We start from the raw sequence: 21,590 nt of genomic DNA on the forward strand, positions 1-21,590 counted from the left end.
CCTCGCTACCTGGCAGCCAACGGTCAACCTACAGCCATCCCGATTCTCAATAGACCCAATGACCCACCATAAAGACATTAGCCTTTAGCTGCATTGTCTCCACACATGTTTGCCAGTCTAATTGCATGTCTGGAGAATTCTCTAATTCGAGAAATATTTGCAGTTTATGGCGGGGTCTTGGAAAGGTCCTTGAGTTTATTAGGCGCTCTTAAAAATCACGGAGAAAGCGGACAGTCATCAGACGGGAAAAACCCAACACATGTCCATCATAAAAGGCTGTTTTTCCCATCTGGAGCAAAGTCCACCGCCGCTCTACGTTGGTGGGAATCTTCTGCATATTCTGTTCATTAGAGTGGGTCATCACCAATCGGCATCGCGGATCGTTACCCTCACTTCCTGGACGAAAAGTGTGAATAACGAATCCGCGTTCTTCGGTCAAAGAGCACACCCACACCAAGCTTTCCTCCGAGACACCTTAAGGGCAGCTCAGCAGTCGAGTTCAGTTTCTCACTCTCTCCAAATCATTCCAATTCCGACTCCAATTCCGAGTCCAGCACTCTCGAGCAAGTGTTCAAGTAGTCATCAACAGTTCAACTTGTCGAGCAAGTGGTCAAGCAGTCAACATCACGCAACTCTCGGTCAAGTCATCACCAACTCTCGATCAAGTCGTCAAATCGTCAATAAGTGCCAGGTCGATCTCCCGCGAGTAGAGTCTGTCGACATCATCATACGAAACGACACGCAAAAGGTCTTACGTCGTACTAACTCGTCGTTGTACGGTAAAACATTCACTATTGTATCACCGAAGTTGTTGGATCGATTAAATATATAATAACCTGTCAACCGCAGCGTTATTTCAATTAATCACCCTTATTATCCCACAAGAAATAAGGGATCGTACGATTCGTGGCGTCGATTAGTCAAGCGTAACGGGAATTTACGACTCCCGTTGGCGCGCTTCTTCGAGATCGCGTCTCCCCGCGAACGTGCGAAAATACAAATGATATAGTGTTTTCGTTTTTGGTTAGCAGTACTGATCTGTCTGTTTAGCTTTACTTTGGTCGTTGTACTGATTAACGTTATGTAATTTACGGTAACATTGGTCATCACTAAGGAAAATGATTTTGACTTTAAAACCGGAATGGTGGGTGCTGATGGTGGTGTACTGAACGGGGCAGATTGTTGATGCCTACGATGGTCCAAAAAAAAATGTGCAATAGCATTAGTCTCGTCTGGTTTCGGCACGGTCGAACGATGCTTAAAGGGCGTCGGAACCTTGGTGGTACGTTGAATTTTTATATCTCGTAGGTGGAGGGTAGCATTCACTTGGCACGGCAGGTCTTCTTATCTCGAAAGCCAACGATATCGATGTGAAGAGACGCACACGGGTCTGTCAGGCGGTCGCCATCTTAGTATAGGGGCCCCGTTACTCAGGGCAGCATTCTAGAATCATCATTAGCCTGGTGTCGATATACGAATTGGTGGTGCCACGAATACGTTGTACGTACAAGCTACAATATGTAGCCTTAGACGAGTATACTGAACGTGTCGTGCTATCTGGGGACTATTACAAGTCATGACAGTTAGGTATTCGATCATCGAGTGACCGCTATGGAGCTGGGCGGTGTAGCGAGAGCCATATGATAAACTGCAGTGTTAAGAGTACTTATTCTCTTTACTTTTGCCTAACGCCCTTTTTGTTTAAGATTGGGAGAGTGGGTCCTTTCCAATTATATGAATTAATAGCATGGAATAAGTTGGATTAGGAAGAATTTACTAAGCGAAAGTTCACGACAAAGTGGTGGTTTACAAAGTATTGTTCTCGATACGCCATGTTGTTGTACGGGTCGGTATGTCTCCACGCGCGGTGCTCGAGGTTCATTCGCATCCTCGAGAAGAGGTCGCCACATTACGGACCACTTGTTTGTTGACAGAAATAGAGCCTGCTCTAAATAAGTTCCACCTTTGTTGAGTTGTTACTTTGGAGATGTTTTTGGGGGATTTCCGAAATTTTCTCGCGGTTCAAATCTATTTTAAATCATGCCTTACAGTGGCAGCTATCTACTTGCCAAGTCGCATTTCAGGAAAAAACCTGGAAGCACGGGAAATTGCTTTGAACTCTGAGACAGTTGGCCTGATATAGTCGGCTGCCCGAAAGTTCCATTATGATAATTTATAAGGAGGGCTGTTTTCTCTTAAATTTTTTGGATGATTGAAAACATTGTCAAAGAACAAGACATAGTTTAATAATGGATATACAGATGTAGCTGTCCTATTGGCTGTACGTTTGGAAATCTTGAATGCTGCGAGCGATGCTCTGTTCTTACCGCCGAGTTACTGGATACGTTTACAGAATCGTCGCCCCGTTATTTAGTGAAGTGAGAGAAGCCGGTTCACTGTTGAGCTATGTTGCTGCGATATAAGTGTGAAGATTTCCCCTATAAGTGTAGAGTTTGAACTCTGGGTGGTCTTCGACGCACTGATTTCGGGACTTAGCTTTGTATTGTAGTACTTAGCCGTTTCTCCAAGGACAGGGTTAGGGTTATGGCTCGTATTTAGCCATCAGATACATCGCGATGAAATAAGGGAATACAAGGTCTAGGACAATTATCCAGTTTATTATTCGATGGAATTTGATTATTTTTTGAGTCACTTGTTTCACGAATGAACCGTATTTATTTGTTTCGCTCTTCGTTATTATTCCAAATTCTCTTTTGCCATCGCCTTTTTAACACTAACAATAAGCGTTGAGAGCAATCTTGATATGAACAGGAGGACCAAAATTTTTACACGACACGCAACAAGGTTGATTTGTGTTATCCTCGCTTTCTTCGGTACGGGAATCTGAGTCAATACGTTCATCTGGATCATAATTTATCGTTGAATTTAACGCTGTGGCAGTCTGTTGCAGTTAGAAGCAACATGGCCTAAACGTTGGCAGGTCTTACATTGCATTTCGTTTCTCAAACCTAATTACTGGTGAAAAGTCGAAGGCAAAATACTGAAAATTAGCCGAAGATCAGAAATTGAAGAAAATTTCAGACTAGCTTTTGACACTAATCTCAGTAATCGTTGCGCGACATTTTGAATATTCATTCGTATAATAATTAGCAAAATAACTTTCCTTCATTGATTCCTCTGTCATAATTAATTTCCATTATTTACATCCTTCATTACACAATTCTTAATTCTCCGTATTCAAGATATTTCTAACAATAAAAATCATTGGATCAGTCAAAACTTCAGATACTACGTCGTAACAATAAAAATGTTATAGAGAAAATATCAATGGACTTCAAATTTTCAACCGTGAGAAAATTATTCTCTTACTACATTTTTCGCTTAAGGATAAATAACGTTTCCCTTTTATTATTTTTATATTAGTATTAAAAGCGAATACGCACTTAAAAAGCACTTAACCCTTCATCTGCATACTGAGTCATTGCCGACCAGTAATTTTAAGTAATTTTTCATTTTCTCCACGCTGTTGTTTAAATCTTGCTTTGTTTAACGAAATTGAGGTAATAAATTAAGGTAAGCAACGTAATAAGTTAGACAAATGTGTCTGTGATGTTGCTGTTGCGACACTCAACTAACTAACGACCAGTCAGGCACAGCTGATCGGTTGGTATCGCGAGCCTTGAACGTTATTCGCGTCCAAGGTGGAGGATGATAGAAATATAAAGAACACTGTTTGTCTCACTTAGTTTATTTTACTCCAGAACTCTTAGTACAACTGTGTTTAATTCCCTGGCTATAGAATTGTTACTGGTTTAATTCTGTTACGGTCTTGACTACTTGACGACTGGTGCAAGAGTGTCTTTGGGTGATGTTGCTATCGTGGAGAAAAGTTCGCGGTGGGTGTGTCTCAAGTCTGTTCCTAACTGCTAATTGGGTAACGACGTATGTTTAAGTTTGGGCTGGCCGCCCTAATGTGGTCGCTCGCGGTGACCTTGCACTTGGAAAGACCCGCATTCCCGGTCTTTCTGAGATGTGCCGTGCTTTTTAAATAAAATAGAGTGCTTTTTATGGGTTTTCCCGTGTGATCCTAAAGTACTTGGACGGTACAATAGGTCCACGGTTTATGATGGATCCGCGTCGACTCTTGACGATCGTTCTGCCTGAGGATCGCATCTGGTCCCCGGTAATTACCAAGCGGCCACTTCAAATCCCGAACAGTTGCCAGTAGGGCTACGAATTATTGTACGATGTTTGTAAATATCGATGTAGAGAAAGATTCCTGCTGCGTAATTCTAAAGGAAGTGCTTCATAGAATGTTTTGTTGATATATACATTTCTTTGTCTAGTAACGTAGCTGCGTAGCTGCTTGGGCCACCGGCTTGTGTGCCCCCCCCCCCCCCCCGCCACTTTGGTCGTTGCTCGGCGAAACTAAGATACAAGGAGTCATTTAGTCGTTTCATTTCATTCCGATAACATGGATCGCGTTGCGTTAGGTTTGTAACTTATTATAACCTATTGGTGGCGTCGGTCTTTTATTACTTCAATAATTTAATCCAATTAAATAATCACACGCGAAAGTAATAAAATTTTATCAAACAATTTTGTACGCGACATTAGAGTTCTTGTTCGCCGATTATAATTTTAGCGGTCGCGATAATGTGGTCTTATTTTATATTCTTTTGAACATTCTTTTTCAGTATTAGAGTCAGTGCATCTCTCAAGAGATGCAAGCTCTGCAGAAGCTCAAGAATGTAAGTAGTTTTACATATTGTATTTCAATTTGTTCTATTTATTGTATTTTGATTGAATTATTGTTAATTATACAATAAAAATGATTGATAATTTAGGAAGCTGTAAATGTCCTTTTTAATTGAAATAAAGTCTTAAAGCCTTAACATTTAAGAACAATAAAACTGTAGGATACGCATAAAAATTACTGAATTCACAATGTTTTGTTCTCAAACTTTTGTGTTAGAGTTTCAATTTATATACCTATTAGAATTTAGTCTTTATTATTGCTAAAGTTCCATGTTTGTTATTGTGTATTAACGATATTAATAATATTTTATGTTTTTTCATAGACATATCACAGATTGGACTTCTTTGTCTTCTTTGTCTTCTTTGGGAACACTCGAACGGTGGCTTGAAAGCCAAGAATGTAAGTAAGTTTACATATCACACTTGAATTATGTGTATTCTGTATATTTTTCTTTCAATACTATTGATTAAGAAATGCAATTTGATTGAAAATTTCATAGGCTAGGATTTTCTAACATCATTCTTCTATTAAAATAAAAAAAGTCTTAAAGTCTTAATACCAAATTATAAAACAAATGAGTTTCAGTTTTTCCACTTATGGATATTTACTAGAATTTCAATCTTTATTATTACTAAAGTTACAAATGTAATAAATTCCCATTTTTCATAATCTCCAACTTTCCAAATAATCAGCGATCACTTATCGTGTTTTGTTTTGTAACATATTTTTTACAGCCTCCATTTCCACCATTGGATTTTTAACGGTTCCTGCCTGATGTTAGTCTTCCTAATGATATTTGTTGAGATAGTGCAGTACCGATGGCAACGTTTTCCGTTTCTTTGCTTCTAATGGTGAGTGGCGTGCGTTTTTGTTCCTCTGGTCACTCAATCATGTTGTAGGATAAAAGGTCCGAATCGGCACGGGTGATTGGTTGTATTATGTAGAATTTTTTGCGAGCATAGTGACCGCGGGTATTTTTTATATCCGTGAGTAGTAACATTTTTTTCATATCTTTATTTATCAGTTCAGGATAAGTCTTCTTGCACATCGCGATTATAATCATTATTATTAATAGTTTTTTAATAATTAGTTTGAACATATAAATTTGAGAATATATTCGTGGTACTTACAAATATGTATAATAGTATTCGGTATAAATATTTGCAGAAGGCAAACATAGGCATGACATAAATATACTTAATCTTAAGCAATGAATTTTAGTATAAGTAAGAGATATCGAAGCAATTTCGTTTGAGCATTTTATAACGGAGAAATCGGTTTCCCTCCGATTTCGTTGGAGTGAAAGATGCAATTTTCACTTAATGATAATGACGATACATGCAATATACGATACATACATTTTGTGACAATATTAAGTCACATTCTCTTATTTGACTTCAGATATTGTAACACAAATAGAATTTAAAATATGAATTAAAATTCATTTTTTCCGTACAAGAATGTGTGAAATTTTATGTGCAAGAAGAAAGTTCGCGGCAGGCAGATTTTTGTATCAAAGCAATAATTTTGAACACTGTTTCTGCATTTTCGGAAATGTGCTTTGACGAAGAGATTGCCTGAGATTATTTCTATCTTGGTGATACATTTAGAGTCTTAGTCTTTCTTCAATTAATGCTACCTTTTTGATAATATTAAAATTTCAGTAATTTATTAAATTAATAAAGTAGAGTTATTATAATCTGAAACGAAGTAATAAAATGTAAAATCAAAGAACGTTAGTCCGTTAAATACAAAGCAGACGAACTAATCATGTTTTTAGATTAGGATTTTCAGATTTAACCATTTCCGTACCCATTGTTAGGATCTCATTCGTCCAGTCCAGTGCTACTTGAATGGGAAAAAGACATTGGGCACGATGACTATAATTAATGCAAAAACGATGACGATGTGTTAGTGTATCGTGCATGACGTATTTTCTACATTGTGTGTGTGTGTGGTTAGCCTGTGGAATTGCATCGTTTTTCTCATTTGCTACAACTTAAAATATTAGAAATGTGGAGACATATATTACTTCAACTTATGTATCACTACAGTCGCAATTCGTAGTAATATCAGTACACGATTAAGTATAACCACGCTGTTAATATTGCCATAAATTACAATTGAGGTGATTAAGTCGTGATAGGTCTTGAAGGAACACTCAAATATATTCAACAATAAATATTTATTCACAATATATTCTGGGTGTTCACTAATGTGCAGAACTCGCGGCTACTATTAACTGTGCGCGATTCGCGGTTAACAGTTCGACTACTGGTCGGTGTGTTTTGATGCGACGGGAGTTCGGCAATGATTGCGCGAGATGCCGAAAACTTGTATTGTTGATTGCCTCGGACCGTGTGACTGTGACGACCGTTGTGTGTCGACTGTATGTAAGGACTGAAGAGTAACGACTGTAGGTAAAGACAGCTTTTCCATCACGATGATGCTGCCAAGGAAAACTGTGATGGGGTGTGTCTAAGGATGCGAGGTCCTCGAATTCGTTGAGGAAAGCTTTGGTTCGGAAAGTGAGAGAAATGTACGTCGTTGTTTATTGGCTAATTTTTGTGTTGGTCGTTGGACAAGGATGCTAACTGCCCTTGATAGGAAGTTGCTAGCGGGAAGCGTCGTACGTGAGAGAAAGCAGATTGTAGTAGATAGTAGACTTAGAGACTGATAAGACAAAGTCTATTTGTCCCTTTGAAGGACCTTAGTTAAAATAAATCCTAAGATTTATAGCGGGTCCTTAGGCTAGTTGAGAAAATTCGGTAAGAATGTATCGGCATCTGGCAATCATCTTGTCCGCAGGAATAGGGTCTTTGTGTAGCGAGCCACGGGACAGAAACCGTTGGAAAGCTTACTGTCGAGTGCCGTCACACAATTATAATTTCAAGTTTACTTATATTTATTTTAACGATATAATTTCTTTAGACGTGTTTTATCACGATTTGCGCAATGGTCACTAGCCTTCGTCAGTCGATTTCAGGAAAATGGTACGTAAATTGGAGTGTGCATGTTGTGTGTTAAGCTCGGGTGTTGGAGGCGTCCCGGGACGTTCTCTCTAGTGTAAGCTTTTGCGCCCGGGTGTTATTTGTGAGAACCGTGGAGATGGACCTCTGGTCGGGTAGATACGTTTTCGAGTGAACAACTTGTTTCAGGGAATTTCATTCAAATAATCGACATGTCATCGTCTCTGGCTTTGCCCGTCAATTTTTTGAGTTTCGCGGTCGTGATCGCGAGTGGTTTTCGAAACGAACGTTAATATTGCTCCAGCATGCACATGCGAACGGACAGCGATCGCTATATGATCGTTGTTCATCCATATATACTTCCGCGGTTATGGATCAGCTTCCGCGATTTATGTTTTTATTTCACCTTTGCACTTTATTTTTTGGTTTGCGACTTAGAAAATCTCGAGCTTAAATGCAAGTTTCAGCGGGCATTGCGCCCGAAGAAAGAAGAGGCTACGATCCGAAAAGACCCGGCAAACTGCCATAGAAGAGGCCAGCTACCAATACTTCCCCAGTCTCTGGGCCATTCAGAGCATGGGAAGTCATTCTTGCTACTACTTTGTCACTATGCTCGCTTTTAGTATTTGTAGTAGTAGTAGTAGTTCTTTTTTTTGGCCGATGTATATAACAGATAGTAAAAGTTAAAAGACAAGTGTTGGTATGTATCGTCGGAGAAAGAGATGAACGTAACGGATTAAAACAAAAACTAGCCAGATGAGAAAGGGTGGAGACAGCTCGGGGAAACATCGCGTCGTTTTTCGTTAAATGCCTGCCTAACGAATCCGCTGGCTCGTCCGGCTATTGACGCGCTTGTTCATACCGTAAGCGAACAATTATCCCCGTCTCCTCCGTGATAACTGGCCTAAAACGAAAAGAAAACGAGGTAGCTCGAGGTCGGCGGAGGCAGCATCGAAAAACAGAATGATTAATCGTAGTGGGCTCGCGCACGTTTTCGAGACGTTGGAGGGTGAAGACGTGCTTCGGTTCGCTCTCGAAAATTGGAATTATTTTGTATGTATCCGAGGATTGTGTGTGTGCATCTAATTAAAAAATAATGGTTTAAGGCATTGTATAGTGACAGAGACAGAGGAAATTTTGACTGTGAAAGGCATATAAACTGATTAAATATATTGCGGTTGGATCGACAGTTGCACATAAGAATGGTGTTATAATGGTATAAGTGCATATTGGGGATCATAGTAAACGAACGATTCTGATTGCCATGACAATGGAATACAGTGGACATAAGGATTTAACGTTTTAATTATGAGTAAGTTCTGAAATTTTAAAAGGAGGTTGGTTGAGAATGGGCCTGTGTATGAAAAGATACGATGTTATTTATTGGGCTTGGTGAGGAATGGATTAGAATTGTATGGGTGCAGTTAATTAAAAGCAGTGAGTTAGACATTGTACAGTGACAGAGGCTGTGGAAATGGAAAAATATTAACTGTGAAGATAAATAAATTGGTATAAATATAACGGTTCGAAGGGTAGTTACACATAACAATAGAGTAAGAATGGTAAAAGCTCATATTGGGGGACTAAGAAATGATTAATTGTGATTAATATGCAGATGGGATAGTGTAGACATAGGTTTAAATGATTTAATGAAGCTGGAAGTGGAATAGTGAAAGGAGATGGTTCGAGGTTAGAACAGGCTTATTATGTAAGGATAGGATGGTATTTGGAGAATTTTTGGTGAAAAACAAGTACGAGGACAGCAAACAATTTAGCAGATTGTTTATTAGGCTGTTAATAAGGTGGATATAATGAAGTAAATTGAGTTGAGGTCTCGATAATTGGAGGAGTATAGGTTGAAGAGGCAGTGTAAATGGTGTTCTGGACACAAGCTGAGTTTATAGGTGAAAAGTATATATAAATATTGTGGTTTAGATATCATTTTAAGACTGTAGAGGTGTAGAATGGTGTTACCATTCATATTGTTATTTGTATTATTATTATTTATCATTATTTATTATTATATATATGGAGTATATTGATAACGTTCAGTTTTGTCACCATGTGAGGAGGATAGTTTATTTGAAAGTATGAAATACCCAATATGAGAAAGTTGTAATATTGGCATATATTTTGTAGGTGGTTAAACTTGGTTCAATTAAGTCTGGTGTTAATTATGATATATAATGTGTGAGGAAGAATATAGCGGAGTACAGTGCGTGATAGGTTATATGGAAGTTATTATATTATAAAATTATATTGTAAAATTACTGTCCATGTTATTATAGTTAACTGCAAAATATATTATTAATTAAAGTAAGCTAGTTTTAAGCTACTATTAAGTTACTGTTGCAGTTAAGTTTATGTGTAAGTCTAAGTTTAAGTTTGTTTAGGCTTAAGATAATATTATTGGAATAAGGTAGTTGTAGTGGGAGACTGACAAAATTGGTTCCAATATTGTATCAGTTTATGTATGGAATATGGAGATTAGTGTGGGTATTATTCCCATACTTATTAAGAGGATGTGTAAAAGGGGAGCGAATAATTGCGGTGTTTACTGGCATGATAGGGTGGGTGTAATATAGAGTCATTAGCTATTAGTTTTTAAGTTAGTTAAGCTACTAGTATTAGGGAAGTGTGTTAATATAAGGCGTATGGAATAACGAATAAGATTTAGCAGTAAGCACTATTTTGATATGAAATGTTACAAGTTTATTACCTTTAATAAATGTATATGCTACAGTAAATGAGAAATTGTCATATGCAAAGAACAATGTAACTTAGTGTTGAGCTGATGCCTGGGAAGTTGTTTTTGGTAGTACTGATTGGCGCTTTGGTGTTTATTCCCTAAAACAAACGTTTTTATAAACATTATCAATATGGCTATGGTAGTGAACCAAATGTTAGACAAATAAAGTTGTATTAGGAAGTCAAATAGTTTAGAAAATATAATGGAGATATCCTTACCCTGGATGAAAATGGATGGATCTCATCCGTATAAATAGAGGTATATATTATATAAGCAGATGAATAAGAAGATTTATGATGTTTTTATAGGGAATGACTTGAACTTATTAGATGATTTTATAGTATTGGACGAAGGAGGAGATGTTATGAAGATTTTATAGGGAATGATCTGTAGTTATGTGATGATTTTATATTATTGGACGAAGGAGGAGATGCTATGAAAATTTTATAGGGAATGACTTGTAGTTATGTGATGATTTTAGATGACAGGACTTGAGGTTTTTATGTTATATGTTACTTACTATAAATATATGGACTGGAGAGTAGGGTGGGTATTTATTTCCATTTTCATTGAGATGGGTGTGTAGAAAGGGTGCAAGTGATTAATGGGTGTTGGGCCTGATAGAATAGATAGAAATTGGAATATGGAATATAGAGACATTAGTATTAAGGCGGCTAAGATATTTGTATGAAGGAATTAGATTAAATTATTACAGGTGCATAGGATATGGAATAAGACTTGTATTAAGCAATATTGAAATAGGGTATGTAATTGGTTTACCTTTCATAAATGATATGTATCAGTAAATATCAATTCAGAGGTACAAGGGTGCATGGTAATTATCAGTGGAGTTGATTGTGCAGTTTGAAATTATTTCGATAGCAGGCTGGTCATCGTTGAGGTCCTTTCTAAAACATATATATTTGTTGAAGCGATGTCAACTATGTTATTTCTAACTATGGAAACGATTAGTAGGTTACATCAGTATATGAGCTAATGGTAAGAGTACTGCATAGCGTAGGAGATGGTATATAAATGATAAATAGCTTGTTTTGATAAGTGGTTGTACGATAGGTAGAGAAGAATATGCACCTTTTATTGGGTACGAGTTGCCAATTTAGTTGGGGAATGTTAATAGTAACCGATTATTGTGGTTAACCATATCAATACAGCCATATAATAAATATAGTAGAAGTTGAGTGGTTTCTTCATTATCAGGCATGTCTATACTGTCGGTAGTGGTTGTGTAATCATCCAGAATCGTTAGTTAGGTGATAACAGTGCACTGTTCTAAAATAAGAATAAGAGGTTAGGTTGACTTAGATTTTTAGATGTAGCATATAACATATAGGGAAGGTTAAGGCTGATAATAATATTGAAATGGGGCTTGATTGGGGGCGTACGTATTAGATAAACGTGCAATATTTACCGTTTAGATGCTTAAGTGCCATGTATAAGTGAGGCGAATACCCATGGTAAAGACGATCTAGCGTGTTTATGGAGGCGTGATGCTAACGAAGAGAGAACATTTAAAAAAATATATATGTGAATTAAGAAAGTGAGGAGTGATATGACTATGTCGTAATAATTATATAAGAGGATGTGGGTAGATGCTCAGAAATGTTATAAGCAAAAGTATACAATACGTGCAGCAAAAGGTGAATGTGTAGTGCTACGACGTGGACGAGGTAATTCATATGCAGCAAGTAGACGATCTTTCGTGGCAATAACCATAAACGCTGGAACGGACATAATCGTGAGTACTGTTTTATGAATATGATTGTTTGAATTATTTGACGCGAGTTGGTTCCCGGACGCCGCCATCTTGTTTGTGCCGTGTCGGTAGAATCATGAGATAGGGACATACAAGAGTCGCGACTCATAGCGGTAATTTTAGTTACCACTAAGTATATAGTATATAGAGCCGAACACAACTAGTAAATAAAGTATGAATAAATTTTCAGTATAAAGTGGTGAATAATTGACTAAATTAAATAGATTAGAGAATTAATTATTAAGTTGGAAGGAAATGTGAGAATAATAATTGTTGAGCACACACACAATTTAACTCGCGTAAGTGCATACGTATGCGTAAATACACATGTAAATTGTATGTATAAAGCACGAGCGTAAGGACGCATATAAAGTACGTATTAAATTAAATAATATATAAATGAACAATGAGATGAGCAATAGAGCAATATGATAAATAATTTAAATAACATACAATATTGCGGATATTGGAGATGGATTTATTATGACGACGTTGGCTTTGTCTTGGGACTATGATTATCTCACCTTCGGACGGGGAAGTGGCAGTTTTTATGACCACCGGCTATGTATATGGACTACGAGGAACATTAATAATTATGGATGTCTAAAAAGGTGAATGAAGTTACGATACAGGGGGTTTCGGAGCCCTCAGGTCCCGTCGATGCTTCGAGTGGCTTCCCAGGCTCGACCCGACGGTCATCTAGCGACTGGAAGAACGGTGGGGGGATGTTGATTCCAATGCTCTCGTGCGGTAAAGGTGACTTGGGAGAAGAGGCTGGAAATGAAGGAGAGGAGGAGCCAGTCGGGCGAAGATGATGGCTCGAGAGGACTAAGGAGAGATATGTTGAGGGCGAAGTCTAAAGCTATCTCAGATATCAAATTGAAGGATGTAACGATTACGTTACTTCCTAAAATGAAGGGAAGAGAGGAAGGAGAAGGGTTCAGCCCTTGTAAGCCGAGTGGGAGGCTTCAGAAGAGCCCAATAGCGAGGCGGGGAGATGAAGAAGTTAGGATGCCGGTCGGTGAAATGAGAGGTTTAATCGAAGCCCTGGTGGGGGTTGTCCAGATGATGAAGGCACTGGAGAGGAGGCTGAATCTGGGCAGGGAGAAGAATCAGGGGATTAAGGAGGTAGGTAGAGTGGTCGAGGGTATTGCGACGTCCTTGGATCAATGCGTTGGTCAGACGGAGAGAAGGAGGAGGATAAAGCCTGACCAGGTAAAAGCGGAAGAGGCCGGGCGGAAACTAGAAAGGAGGAGTTTGAACTGTGGAGTATCAGAATATCCTAAGAGGAAGTTGGTGTCCCCTGGTGAGGGGGAAAAAGCGATAACCGCGGTAACGAAGAGGCCTAGGAAGGGGGATCGACCTATGCGGAGATGTGTGGTCGGTCGGAGGCCTTTGAACAGTCTGATGGGGGGAAGAGCGATGACTCTTACGGATGGCAGACTGCAGAGAGAAGAAGGGGGAGAGGAGAAGACCTCAGGAGCCGCTTCCCTCAGGTGTTTGTGGTAACGAACAGGGGGAGAGTGGTGGCAGTAGAGGAATGGCAACTAGAAGGAGGGGAAAGGAGGCAATCTTGATCAAGGTGGAGGAAGGTCGTAATTGGATGGAGATATACAGAAAGATAATGACGGCCAGGGAAACGATCGTAGGGGCGATCGGGATGAGGAGGACCAGGCTGGTCACATCCTTATTGAATTTGACAGGAAGGTGGCTGTGGGTGAAGTGGCAGAAAAGCTCAAGGCCGCCTTGACCGATAAAATGGAAGTGTCAGCTTTAGAAAATAGAACAATGATGCAGATCAAGAACATCGATCATCTCACCACCAAGGAGGAACTGGTGGAGGACATGAAAAGGGAGTGGGGAATGGCGTTGGGCAATAGTATCGAGGTCAAGTCAATGAGGATGGTACCATGGGGAAAGTAAGTGGTGGTGATGGTGCTACCAACGAATACGATTCCCAGAGAGGAGGGGATGAGGAGATTCAAGAGTGGCCTGACTATTGCATCGGACAGGATCCTACCGGATGTGCGGAAGTGCTATAAGTGTCATATGCTACGGCATACGGCAGCGGGATATACCGTGGTATGTTCCGGTAGGGAGTTATGCAGGAGATGTGGGAGTGGAGAGCACACAATGAAGGAGTGTACGAAGGAGCCGAGGTGTGCGATGTGCTCCAGGAAGGAAGCTGCAAATGCGAGGAGCGTTACGGGCTCGCTGGCCTGCCCGATGGCCAGGTTGGAGACTATGAGACGAAGACGATAAAGGTCCTACAGATAAATTTCAATAGATGTAGATCTTTTGGCACAATATGCATGGGAAAGCAGGGTGGACAGTGATCATATCCGAGCCGTATAAACAGTTACCGTATTGGTACAATGATAAGGTCGGGGATGCATCGTTATGAGTCACTCTTTTCAATGGACGACAGGCGTCTAGTGAGACACTGAACAGCAAGAGAGGAGTGGTTGGCATCAGGGTCGAGGAAACTATGTGTATCAGTGGATATTGTTCTCCCAATGTGAACATGTGAATTTTATGGATAATGACGACGCGACACACGGCGACCAATTCCAGGAACGATTGGAACGTACGTGTGCCGACGAATTGAAGAGGACTCTACCGCCGCGTAGGAGAAGAAATAGAAACTATTAGTGGAACGATGAGTTGTCCAAGCTGAAATGGGCAACTCTGAGATGGAGAAGATTAGCTCAGCGGGCAGTGACAGCTGGTAGGGACAACGCTGGCCTGGTAAACGATTTTATGGAAGCCAGGAAGAAGTTGAAAAAAGCGATTGAGCGCAGCAAGAACGAGAAGTGAAGGGAGTTATGTGCAACCCTGTAACAGGATCCCTGGGGGAGGTCGTACCGGGCAATAAGAGCAAGAATGGCACGTAACGGTCCACCGGAGAGTCTCAACAGGGACAGGGTTGCAGGGATTCTCGATGACCTTTTCTTCACCAGTCGTGCGGAGCAGACGGAGGATGGTCATAGTTCTCGCATCCTGCAGACACAAGAAGAGGAGTCGCGGGACCTGCGCGTAACGGAGGAGGACCTGCGGTCTTCACTGGAAAAATGTAACCCGAAAAAAGCTGCGGGTATGGAAGGGGTTGCAGGATAGATGTCAAGTTCTTTTGCTAAAACCGGCAAGGGACCTGCTGTTGTCATCTTCGTATAGGCCGATCAGTATACTGCCGGCTATGAGCAAGGTCTGGGAGCATATATGCAAGATCCAAATAGAAAGGTGCCTAGGGAGGGGCCCCTCCATAGGGAACAATATAGATTTAGAAGACGCAGGAGTACGATTGACACGCTGAACAGAGTTTGCGCGATTGCGGATCTATGCAGGAGGAGAGGACTGGTCTGCATTCTGGTCGCCTTGGAATGCCTTTAACACATTGGGTTGGAAGAGCATTCTCGTGGAGGCAGAAGAAAGGCATTTACCGGGCCAGCTGCTGTGAATTCTGGACTATTATCTTTCGGATAGGAGATTAATTTCCCACTGCCGGAATGGAATTGTCAGGAGGAGTGTATATGCGGGGGTGTCTCAGGGGTCAGTTCTGGGCCCGCTGTTGTGAAACTTGGTCTACAACGGGCTCCTGAAAGCACTGGACCCGATCAAGGACGTGGACGCGATCGCGTTTGTGGATGACTTGGCCCTGATCATTACCATGCGGGAGCAACAAGAGATTGGAGACAGGGTCCGTGGACTGGTCAGGCTGGTTACTGACTGGTGTAGGAATATAGGGCTGAGACTGGCACGGGAGAAGACCGAAGTCATCCTGCTTACGGGCAGGCGCGTCCCAAAAATTTTTAATTTGGACGTTGGTGGTGAGGAGATCACCACCAATGAAGCAGTCAAATATCTGGGGGTGTTTCACGATAACGTTAGGAGATATTCCTTCCACTTGGAGCAAGCGTGCGATAAGGCGGAGAGGTTCGTAGGAGCCATCAGGAGCCTGCTGCCTAATGTTAATGGACCCACCGACTCGGTAAGGAGACTGTATTATGGTGCTTGGGAGTCGGTAGTATTGTACGCTGCGCCGATATAGGCACTTGCACTCGGGATGATAAGAAACAAGAAGATCTTGGTCCGTCCTCAGAGGGCGGCGTTGGTGCGTACGTCTACGTCGCACAGGACACTGTGTGCGGTTACGGGCGGTAGGCCCATACATATCAAGTCGAGGCTCAGGTGAAAGGGATACGAGGCGAAGAAAAGATTTGGAGAAGACTGGCAGGGCGAGGTGTACGCTTATGTGGAGGGACATCGGGCCTTTCTTTTGGAATCCCCAATACTTGGGCTCGAGGTGACACAACCAGTCGCCGAACGTAGCTATGGTCACGGGATGAACGTTTTTACCTAACAGAAGAAGTACCGATATTGAGGGACATGCTGTATTAACAACCAAGCCCCGGCCAGGAGCAATGTTGGCTCTACGCGAGTCTGCCTAGTAACGGCGCCTGGAATTTTGTAGATATCCCCGATCAATATGCAATTAACAAATGTAATCGTATCAGTCTTTTATTCCTGTAATCACCTTGGAGAGTTTACTGACATCGTCTTGTCAGTTAGTCAGTAAGTAACCGAGCGTCACAGCTAACGTCATTTTGTGTTTTAAAATATAATCTATTGTACAAAGAGTTTTCCCCGTTGACCGTGGATTCGTTTGAACCCAGGAATATTGTTAATAGCGTTCGTTAAACTTATTACTCGTTAAACTTTATAAAAGTCATATTTATACGTGTAAATATAATTTCTGTTGTGCAAAACGATGGCTAATTCAAATGAAGAATTGTTACGCGCCCAAAATCAGAAGTGGGATCAGTGCCGTTTATAACTATGCAAGGGCATATAACTATCATGCGTGAATTAATTCAAATGTTAGTGCAAAAACCGAGTGCGGAATCTAAAAATTTATCGCTTCCGCGTTTTAACCCTGAAATCGCGGGTACCGACCCAGCTGCATGGTGCGCAGTCGTTAATCTGATCATGAGAGAGAATCCTTTACAAGGCAGTGCGTTGTTTTCTGCTTTAAGTTATGCTCTAGAAGGTTCTGCAGCACAGTGGCTTACGCAAGTATTGGTTGGTAGAGATGTTACCTGGTCAAAATTTAAAGATCGTTTTATTGCACGTTTTGGTGGCAAAGAAACAGCTACCTCAGCGCTAATGGAAATGAAGTAAAAAACCACTGAAGGATGAAACCTTGGGAGCTTTCGGTATTTGTCTCCGTTCCTTTCTGAAGTAATGGCTGAAGTAATCAACGCTTCCGTCCTTTTTCAATTGGCTTCACAAGATCAGCCTATTGAACGGATAGTACTTACGAGCGATATCAAGACTGAGGATCAATTTCCAAATGAAATGAGAGCTTTCTCTTACGCGAAGAAGAGGCCGGCGTCTTCGTCAGACAACTCTTCAGCGGGATCTGAGGCAAAACGACATAAGCCTCCTGACTTCCGGTATAAGTGTCACTACTGTGATTATTATGGACATAAAATAGCGGAGTGCCATAAAAGAATTTGGAATGCAGAAGAACATGCGAAACCCGGAGGAAAATCGATCAGCTGCATTATCAAAGGTGACATATTTCAAGTGCCGAGAGGAGGGCCATATTGCGCTTAGTTGTCCGTTGATGCGGGAAGAGAAAAATATCAGCAACACACAGAAAGAAATCTATAATTCCAATAATGAGCTCCGGGTCGACTTCTGAGTAACGGTTTGGTAGATTAACTTTTCTGGGTGAGTCGTTTCCATTTTGCTTCGATTCTGGAGCTGAGTGTTCGCCGATTAAAGGATCTGTATTTTCGCACGTTCGCGGGGAGACGCGATCTCGAAGAAGCGCGCCAACGGGAGTCGTAAATTCCCGTTACGATTAACCAATCGACGCCACGAATCGTACGATCCCTTATTTCTTGTGGGATAATAAGGGTGATTGATTGAAATAACGCTGCGGTTGACAGGTCATTATATCTTTAATTGATCCAACAGCTTCGGTGATACAATAGTGAATGTTTTACCGTACAACGACGAGTTAGTACGACGTCAGAACCTTTGCGTGTCGTTTCGTATGATGATATGGATAGAATCAATACGCGGGAGGTCGAACGAACACTTATTGACGATTTGACCGAGAGAGACGTGGTGATGTTGACCACTTGCTCGATAGTTGAGCTGTTGATGACTGCTTGAGCGCCTGCTCGAGAGTGAAACAGTTGATGACTGCTTGAGCGCCTGCTCGAGAGTATAACTGTTGATGACTGCTTGAGCGCTTGCTCGAGAGTGTTGGACTGCCCTTAAGGTGTCTCGGAGGAAAGCTTGGTGTGGGTGTGCCCTTTGACTGATGAACGCGGATTCGTTGTTCACACTTTTCGTCCAGGAAGTGAGGGTAACGATCCGCGATGCTGATTGGTGATGACCCACTCTAATGAACAGAATATGCAGAAGATTCCCACCAACGTAGAGCGGCGNTGTGTTGGGTTTTTCCCATCTGATGACTGTCCGCTTTCTCCGTGATTCTTAAGAGCGCCTAATAAACTCAAGGACCTTTCCAAGACCCAGCCATAAACTGCAAATACTTCTCGAATTAGAGAATTCTCCAGACATGCAATTAGACTGGCAAACATGTGTGGAGACAATGCAGCTAAAGGCTAATGTCTTTATGGTGGGTTATTGGGTCTGTTGAGAATCGGGATGGCTGTAGGTTGACCGTTGGCGGCCAGGTAGCGAGGGCTGGCGTGCAGATGTCCCGCGCGACGTAACAGGATCCATGGCCTTGAAATTTTCCGGTAAAAGAATGACTAATACAATAGTAATACGAGGAATAGCAGATACTTGTATAAAATGTATATCACAAATTTTGTCCGTTGTACGTGTTAATGGATTCACATTGGAAATAGTTTTCGAAAATAGTAGAATATGACATAACGATTGGTCGTGAAATTTTAAGCCAAGGTTTTGACGTAAATATCACTCAAAATAGCATCGCCATTAATAGAACAAAAATAATTAATGCGTGTAGTAAAGCCGCTGAAAAAGAGATTAATATTAATGAGGTCGACACTGATGTTATTGGAGATGATAAAAGCAGATTGATCTCTGCTCTTGAAAAATTTAAGGATTCATTTATTACGGGTTTCCCACGTGCTCGCGTAAATACAGGTCAGTTAGAGATACGGTTAATTGATCCTAACGTCACTATACAAAGAAGTCCTTATACACGTAGTGAGGAATACCGTAGACTCGTACGTGAGAGAATAAACAAATTAATTGAAGCAAAAATCGTACGGCCCAGTAATTTTCCATTCGCGAGCCCTATATTACTCGTAAAATAGAAAGATGGTTCAGAAAGACTTTGCGTAGATTATCGAGAGTTAGATAAAAATACGGTCGCGGATACCGATCTTTTACCTCTTATTGCGGATATTGAAACAAATCAAATCGCGAAATTGAAACAAGCTAGATACTTTATTAGCCTGGACATGGCCAGCGGATTCCACCAAATCCTTATTCATCCTAATTCTACGGAGTATACAGCGTTTGTTACCCCCGATGGACAATACGAGTATGTAAGGATGCCGTTTGGGTTGAAAAAATGCACCATTCGTCTTTCAGAGAGCCATTCTCAAGGCCTTAGGCGACCTGGCTTATCCGTACGTTGTGATTTATTTAGACGATGTTCTAATTATTGCCGACTCGATAGTCCAAGCTTTAGAAAGGTTTGACAAAACTAAGGCTAAAGTAGTTAGATTTAATTTTGGTGATCTTGTATTGCGCAAAAATGAGGAGAGAAATCAAACCAAATTGGATTCAAAGTTCAATGTTTTAAAAACATTGGATGTTAAACGATCATACAAATACAGCCATGATAAATTGAGGGAAATGCCAGATAGTTGCATTCCTGCTGAGTTGAATGTCTGTAGTGATGACAATGGCAGTGACAATGACAGTATGAGTACTACGGTCCCGGAGGAACATTAGCACTATGACTATAACATCTAGCATAGTGTTTCCACATACGCCCAGAGTGGTAATGTTATGAGATATAGTGTTTACACATACGCACAGAGTGGTAACGTGATGAAGTACAGTGTTTTCATATACGCCCAGTATGGTAATATGATGAAATTCAGTGTGTCCACATACGACCAGTGTGATATTGTGGCGTGTACTGGTGTAAGGTTGAGTAGACAGATGACTGGTGATTCACAGGGTGCAACTAGCACTTTGGATAAACATCATAATGTTACTGATTGTTGTTTTTCGTTTTGCTAATGAACATTCGATCAGAATCTTTGTTGTTGAACTGGGCTCTTGGTTTATTGGAATGTTTGGTTAAATTGTAAATAATGTTAGTTGTATTGAGTCTAATGATAAGATGCAAGGAAATTAAGCAGGAGACCGAGGATAGGTGGAGGATCGAATGGACCTTCCAAAATCCCGGCAATTGGACGAGAAGATTGATCAGCGACCCATTGACCTTTGTAAGAAGGAGGAGGAAGATCAACCACTATGTGATGATCAACCACTATCCTCACAGGTCACGGTATCTTTAATCACTTACGGCATAGGATCGGGAAGGAGAGTCACATCAATTGTTGGTATTGTGTGGAGGACCCGGATGATGCGGAGCATGCCCTGTTTAAGTGTCCCAGATGGGTGGAGGAGAAGACTTCGCTCGAGACTGGTTTGGGGATCGAGTGGAGGGTGGACACGGACATCGTCGCGAGGCTGGCTGCTGAGGATCGCTTGTGGCAGAATTCTCAGATTTTTGCACGCGAGCGTTGAAGGCACGACAGTGTAAGTAGAAGGAGATCGAGGTGCGGAATGGACGGTCCGGAAGCAGGAGAGGGGGAAGAAGAAGAAGAGAGATGGGAGCTAATGAGGTGAAGTAGGCTACGATGAGTAGAAGCCAACCCGAAGTAATGTCGAATGATCGTGCCGGGTTGGAACCTGGAGTACCGCAGGAGACTGGAAGGAGGAGAGATTTTTAGTGGGTATGGCGATGTCAACTGGCTGAGTCCCACATAACCCATGTCCTTCGTACGGAGTATGCGTAATAGTATCCCCCCCCACCCTCAACAAAAAGCAAAAAAAGGTGTAGAGCGCGAAGTTCAACAATGCTGGAAAATTTTCTGGGAGAATTTCTGAGGAATAGAATGTTGATAGATATAGTAGTGGGTAATCTGATTATTGGTTTGCTCAGATTTTTTTACTAATTTATTAGGTAAAATTTTTAATGATATTTACGATTCTAGGACTATATTTTTTTTTATTTATTCAATTCTACGGATATTTTCTAAACTGGCCATCAGAATTCGCACTAGAAAAGAATTTTTTAAAATCTACGTTAAATTATTCCATTCATAAAATATGCAATATGTAAAA

The 21,590-nt window shown here is 40.9% G+C and overlaps 2 protein-coding genes across 9 annotated transcripts in view; one reads left to right on the forward strand and one right to left on the reverse strand.

Annotated features, from left to right (window-relative positions):
* LOC122569948 overlaps nucleotides 1–12,274 on the reverse strand; it is a 383,055-nt gene extending 370,781 nt beyond the window's left edge. Inside the window, exons 1-5 of one of the 8 annotated variants that reach the window (XR_006317631.1) lie at nucleotides 12,085–12,274; nucleotides 11,868–11,949; nucleotides 11,531–11,728; nucleotides 11,219–11,346; nucleotides 10,379–10,536 (exon numbers count right to left, since the gene is read on the reverse strand). Coding sequence is in view for 3 of the 8 variants with exons in the window: in XM_043731636.1 (XP_043587571.1) it covers nucleotides 10,427–10,536; nucleotides 11,868–11,949; nucleotides 12,089–12,262 (366 nt within the window). In the remaining 5 variants the exon portion in view is untranslated. Of the gene's footprint in view, nucleotides 1–5,374; nucleotides 8,594–10,378; nucleotides 10,537–11,218; nucleotides 11,347–11,530; nucleotides 11,729–11,867; nucleotides 11,950–12,084 lie in introns of those variants that run through there. The other 7 variants (XM_043731636.1, XR_006317630.1, XR_006317632.1 and 4 more) reach the window with 7 other exon arrangements.
* Nucleotides 5,042–21,590, forward strand: part of LOC122569945 — a 101,795-nt gene continuing 85,246 nt past the window's right edge. The window contains exons 1-2 of the mRNA XM_043731632.1: nucleotides 5,042–5,119; nucleotides 5,455–5,571. Of these exons, the coding sequence (XP_043587567.1) occupies nucleotides 5,539–5,571 (33 nt within the window). The 5' untranslated portion in view covers nucleotides 5,042–5,119; nucleotides 5,455–5,538. The remainder of the gene's footprint in view (nucleotides 5,120–5,454; nucleotides 5,572–21,590) is intronic.

Source organism: Bombus pyrosoma, linkage group LG8, assembly GCF_014825855.1.
Source record: "Bombus pyrosoma isolate SC7728 linkage group LG8, ASM1482585v1, whole genome shotgun sequence".
Classification (NCBI taxonomy): Eukaryota; Metazoa; Arthropoda; class Insecta; order Hymenoptera; family Apidae; genus Bombus; species Bombus pyrosoma.